General features: G+C 38.0%; 1 protein-coding gene across 2 annotated transcripts in view; it reads right to left on the bottom strand.

The window, feature by feature from the left end:
* Positions 1-3,286: 3,286 nt before the first annotated feature.
* Positions 3,287-6,000, bottom strand: part of MAK (male germ cell associated kinase) — a 50,723-nt gene continuing 48,009 nt past the window's right edge. For both annotated transcript variants that reach the window (XM_007173940.2, XM_057555175.1), the window contains one exon: positions 3,287-4,714. In XM_007173940.2, the coding sequence (XP_007174002.1) occupies positions 4,560-4,714 (155 nt within the window). In that variant the 3' untranslated portion in view covers positions 3,287-4,559. The remainder of the gene's footprint in view (positions 4,715-6,000) is intronic.

The following is a 6,000-nucleotide window of genomic DNA, read 5'->3' as shown; positions in this document are numbered from 1 at the left end:
TCTTTGAGATCTCTTTTGACTGAGTTTTACAGGTTTTAATACAGAGGTCTGTCATTGTCCATTTCTAAAGGATGTTTATTTCATTTTTGATTTTCCCTTTTGACTTTGTAGTGGTTAGAACAATGTTTTTGAATTTTTAAGTGGATGATTTTGGAGGCATACTTCTTTATTCTACTTTTATTAAACTGTGGAAAGAAGTTGTGGCTTACATATTTCAACATTTGAGAATTTGAGATTTTCTTTTTGGCCTAACATAAGGTCAATTTTTGGTGCATGTTACATGTATAGTATTTTGCCTTATTGGTCAAAGTTCTATATAGTACGTATGGTGGGTAAATTTTGTTTACTGTGTTACTCATGTACTTATTTTAAGGACTCTAGATCTGTTTTCTAAGAAAAACCTTCCACTCTGTGGTTATGTCAATTTCTTCTTGTATTTGTGGTTAATCTTTGCTTCACATATTTATGTTGTTTTAACATTTGATTTTGAAAATTTTCAAATTTAGAGAAAAGTTAGTCTCTCTCTCTCTCTCCTCTCTCTCTCTCTCTCTCTCTCTCTCTCTCTCTATATATATATATATATATATATGAACATATGAACATAGCTGCAGAAATCCTCAACAAGACGTTAGCAAATCCAATCCAACAATGTATACAGAGAATTACATAATATGATCAAGTGGGATTTATTAAAGGTATACAAAGCTGGTTCAGCATTTGAAAATCAATTAATGTAGTCCATCACATCAACAAGCTAAAGAAAAAAAAATTGTATGATCAGTGATTATCAATAGATGCAGAAAAAGTATTTGACAGAATCTAACACCATTCATAATAAAAACTCTCAGCAAAATAGGGAGGAATGTCTTCAACTTGATAAAGAAAGTCTATTAAAAAAAACCAGAAACCCTACAGCTAACACCTTTCTTAATGGGGAGAAACTAGATGTTTTCCTGCTAAGATCAGGAACAAGGCAAGGATGTTCACTCCCACCACTTCTATTCAGCATTGTACTGGAAGTCCTGGCTAGTTCAATAAGAAAGAAAAGGAAGTAAAAAGTATGCTGATTGGGAATGAAGAATAAAACTGTTTTTGTTTGCAGATGATATGATTGTCTATGTAGAAAATTTCAAAGAATCAACAAACTCCTGGATTTAATAAGTGATTATAACAGGAATTAGGATACAACATTAATATAGAAAAGTCATTTGCTTTCTTATATACAAGCAATGAACAATTCACATTTGAAATTAAAAATTGCATTAGCACTAAAATAAACAGGTATAAATCCAACAAACATGTGTAAGATCTATATGAGGAAAATGACAAGACACTGATGAAAGAAGTACAAGAAGATGTAAAAAAAATAGAGTGATAGTCCTTGTACATGAGTGGGAAGACCCAAGAGTGTCAAGATGTCAGTTCTTCCCAACTTGATCTGTATTGCTTGTTCACTGCAATCCCAGTCAAAAATCCCAGTTATTTTGTGGATATTGACAAACTGATTCTAGAGTTTATATGGAGCAGTAAAAGACCCAAAATAGACAACACAATATTGAAGGAGAGAAACAAAGTTGAGGGACTGACTTAGGTAACTTCTATAAAGCTATAGTAATCAAGACAGTGTGGTATTGGTGAGAGAATAGACACATAGATCAATGGAACAGAATAGAGAGCCCAGAAATAGATGCACACAAATACAGTCAACTGATCTTTGACAAATTAGCAAAGGCAGTTCAGTGGAGAAAACAGTCTTTTCAACAAACGACGCTGGACAATAGACATCAACATGAAAAAGAATCTGTAACAGATGATATACCTTTCAGAAAAATTGACTCAAAATGGATCATAGATCTAAATGTAAAATGCAAAACTGTAAAACTCCTAGAATATAGGAGAAAATCATAGGTGACCTTGGGTTTGGTGATGGCTTTTTAGATACAACCCCAGAAGCATGATCCATGAAATAAAAAATTGGTAAGCTGGACTTCATTTAAATTAAAAACTTTTGCTCTGCAGAGGACCTTAAGAGAATGAAAAGACAAGTCACGGACTGGAGGTAAGATTTGCAAAAGACAACTGATAAAGGTCTGTTATTCAAAATATACAAGGAACTGTTTAAATTCAACAATAAGAAAACAAACTAATTTAAAAATGGGCAAAAGATCTGAATAGACAGCAAGGAGATATACAGATGGCAGATAAGCATGTGAATAGATGCTTCACATCCTATGTCATTAGGGAATTGCAAATTAAAATAACAAGATACTACTACACACTCGAACAGCCAAAATCCAAAACACTGACGACACCAAATGCTGGTGAGGATGTGGAGCAACAGGAACGCTCACTCATTGCTGGTGGGAATGCGAAACGGCACAGTCACTTTGGAAGGCAGTTTGGTGCTTTCTTACAAAACATACTCCTACCATATGATCCAGCAATTAATCAAGTGAAGTGAAAACTGATGTCCACACAAAAACATGTACATGAATGTTTATAGCAGCTTTATTCATAATTGCCTGTACTTGGAAACAACCAAAATGTCCTTCAGTTGGTGAATGGGTAAATAAACTAGGATACATATAGACAATGGAATACTCTTCAGTGATAAGCCGAAATGAGCTATCAAGCCAAGAGAAGACAGGGAGGAATTTTAAATGCATATTACTAAGTGAAAGAAGCCAAACTGAAAAGGCTATATACTTCGTAATTCCAACTATATGACATCGTGGAAAAGGAAAAACTATGGAGATAATAAAAAAAAAAGCTCAGTGGTTGCCAGAGGTTTGCAGGGAGGGAGGGAGGGATGAACGGGTAGAGCACAGAGGATCTTTAGGGCAGTGAAACTATTTTGTATGATACTGTATTGGTGGATACATGCCATTATACATGTTGTCAAAACCCATAGAATGTACAACACAGAGCGTGAACCCTAATGTAATCTATGGCCTTTAATTAACAACAGTGAATCAGTATTGGTTCATCAGTTGTGACAAATGTACCACACTAATGCAAGATATTTATAATAGGGAAAATTGAGGAGGGGGGAGATTAGGGAGTACGTGGAAACTCTGTACTTTCCAATCAAATTTTCCGTAAACTTAAAACTGCTAAGAAAAAAGAAAAAAAAGTTGACTAATTAACAACAAAAAAAGGCCTCAGAGTATAAGTGTAAAGTTTAACAATGTAAGGAAAACACACTAGTTAACCATATTAACTTTAATATCTATTCAGAGTTTAAAAGTTTCCCAGCAACACAAAATAAGATTTTTGCTTTGAGACATTAATTAAAACTGTACAAATATATATATATAACCATTACCACTAACATAAATTACTCTTTAGATTTTAACATTTTTCAAGAAGGTGAGCTGAATCTTCTGTACAAAAATACCATGTTCTTACTATGCCTTTGCATAATGTCCACAAGATGATACCAATTACTTTAGCATTTGTTACAAAGTCATAAAATACATAAAAAATAAGCAGTTTGATAACATTGTTCTTTAAAAAGAATATCTATTCCGTAAATTGACAAGCTTGAATAGAGTAGTCCTAAGTTCAAAATGTCTATTTTAAATACCAGTTTAGAAATAAAACTAAGAAAATATGTAGTAAGTGAAATCACTGCGATAGCAACTGAATGCATTTGTTCTTCAGAGCAAGTGTGAAGGTCAGAGCGGAGTCAGTGATCTGTCTGCAGCAGAAGCGGGAGTTTGCTTTGGGGAAAGAGCTGGTATACTTCATCTTTGTGCCTCGTGGGAATACGGAAACAATGTATTTTGAAAGTCTGATGAACACACTTGATGTGAAGATGACAGAACCTTGACTTGGTTAATTTGGAAGTCATCAAGCCATTGGGTTTGATAGTCACCACGAATTCATAGCAGTTGTATTGATCAAAATCGAACAATCGACTCTTTCTCCACTAAAATCAGGTGATGTGATTTTGACATCTCTATGTTAAAGAAATATTTATTTCTAAGAAAGATGTCCTGCTTTAGATTAGAATTATCATTGCTTCCATAATTCCAAAGTAGAAAAGTGATAAATGACCATCTTTCTGCCATTGCCAAAATGGTAGAGTAGAACCTTGGCCAAATAAGAACCGTAACTGACAGTCCACAGACATCTATGTAATTGCTATAAAAACCCAAAACAAAAACCTCTGAGGCCAAATGATGAAATCTTAAATAGTTTGGGCAAATATAAAACACTCTAAACACTTATTTCTGGAGGCATTTTTTAAAAAAGCTTCTTATTGTACTTAGTATCTATTAATTTGTAGATCAAATACTTGACACTTTGGCAAATAGTTTATTCAATACTTTGTAAAGTCCTACCCATATATCAGCACTGTGGGCAATGATGCTAAGAAAATGCATTTCATTTCTAGGAAAGAAAGAAAACAGGAGATGAGTTTTGCTCTTCAGAGTACCCACTATGACATATTTCTTCCGGAACTCAGTAGAAATAGACATCTGTAGACATTTCCCGGGGTCAAGGGACTTGCACAGACTCTGTGGAGTGATGCTGTGGGACTTCACACCAGACTCCTATCGGTGGCCTCCGTACTTGGCCACCCAGTCTGTCCTCCCGTGCACGGAGGAGACTGGCTGTGCGCGGTTCACGATATTTAGATTCTTGGCTGTAGGATTATAAGTAGGTCCTGAAAAGTGCCCCTGACCAGTTTTTGTGTTCCAGGGATATTCTGAAAGAAAGCAGAACCAGAAATTAGAATTTTATTCAGATGATTATTAAATTCAAAATAAAGCAGTTCATTTTATGGGGGAAAATCTGAATTTATCTTTTTTTTTTTTTTTTTTTTTTAAAAGGATTTTTCTTATTTATTTATTTATTTATTTATTTATTTTTGGCTGTGTTGGGTCTTCGGTTCGTGCGAGGGCTTTCTCCAGTTGCGGCAAGCGGGGGCCACTCTTCATCGCGGTGCGGGGACCGCTCTTCATCGCGGTGCGCGGGCCTTTCTCTATCGCGGCCCCTCCCGTCGCGGGGCACAGGCTCCAGACGCGCAGGCTCAGCAATTGTGGCTCACGGGCCCAGCCGCTCCGCGGCATGTGGGATCTTCCCAGACCAGGGCTCGAACCCGTGTCCCCTGCATTAGCAGGCAGATTCTCAACCACTGCGCCACCAGGGAAGCCCCTATCTTTTTTTTTAATATAAATTTATTTATTTATTTTTGGCTGTGTTGGGTCTTCGTTTCTGTGTGAGGGCTTTCTCTAGTTGTGGCAAGTGGGGGCCACTCTTCATTGCGGTGCGCGGGCCTCTCACTGTCGCGGCCTCTCTTGTTGCGGAGCACAGGCTCCAGACGCGCAGGCTCAGCAATTGTGGCTCACGGGCCCAGTTGCTCCGCGGCATGTGGGATCTTCCCGGACCGGGGCACGAACCCGTGTCCCCTGCATTGGCAGCCGGACTCCCAACCACTGCGCCACCAAGGAAGCCCTGAATTTATCTTTTTTTTAAAAAAATTATTTATTTTTGGCTGTGTTGGGTCTTCGTTGCTGCACATGGGCTTTCTCTAGTTGCGGCGAGCGGGGGCTGCTCTTCATTGCGGTGCCTGGGCTTCTCATTGCGGTGGCTTCTCTTGTTGCGGAGCATGGGCTCTAGGCGTGTGGGCTTCGGTAGTGGTGGCGCATGGGCTCAGTAGTTGTGGCTCGTGGGCTCTAGAGCGCAGGCTCAGTAGTTGTGGCTCACGGGCCTAGCTGCTCCGCGGCATGTGGGATCTTCCCAGACCAGGGCTCGAACCCGTGTCCCCTGTGTTGGCAGGCGGATTCTTAACCACTGCGCCACCAGGGAAGTCCGAAAATCTGAATTTGTCTTTAAAAGATTAATTCAGTGGTCTCTAAGGTTTTTTTTAAAATATATATATATAAGCCAAAAATTCTATTGTAGTATTATGCTGACACCATTTAGCATTTTCAGCAGCTTAAGAGCCATAATTTCTGGTTTATAGTTCTGACACTGCTGCTGTTTCTTATT

Source organism: Balaenoptera acutorostrata, chromosome 10 (assembly GCF_949987535.1).
Source record: "Balaenoptera acutorostrata chromosome 10, mBalAcu1.1, whole genome shotgun sequence".
NCBI lineage: Eukaryota > Metazoa > Chordata > Mammalia > Artiodactyla > Balaenopteridae > Balaenoptera > Balaenoptera acutorostrata.
Note: the sequence above shows the minus strand (reverse complement) of the source record. Positions and strands in the feature narration are given on the sequence as shown.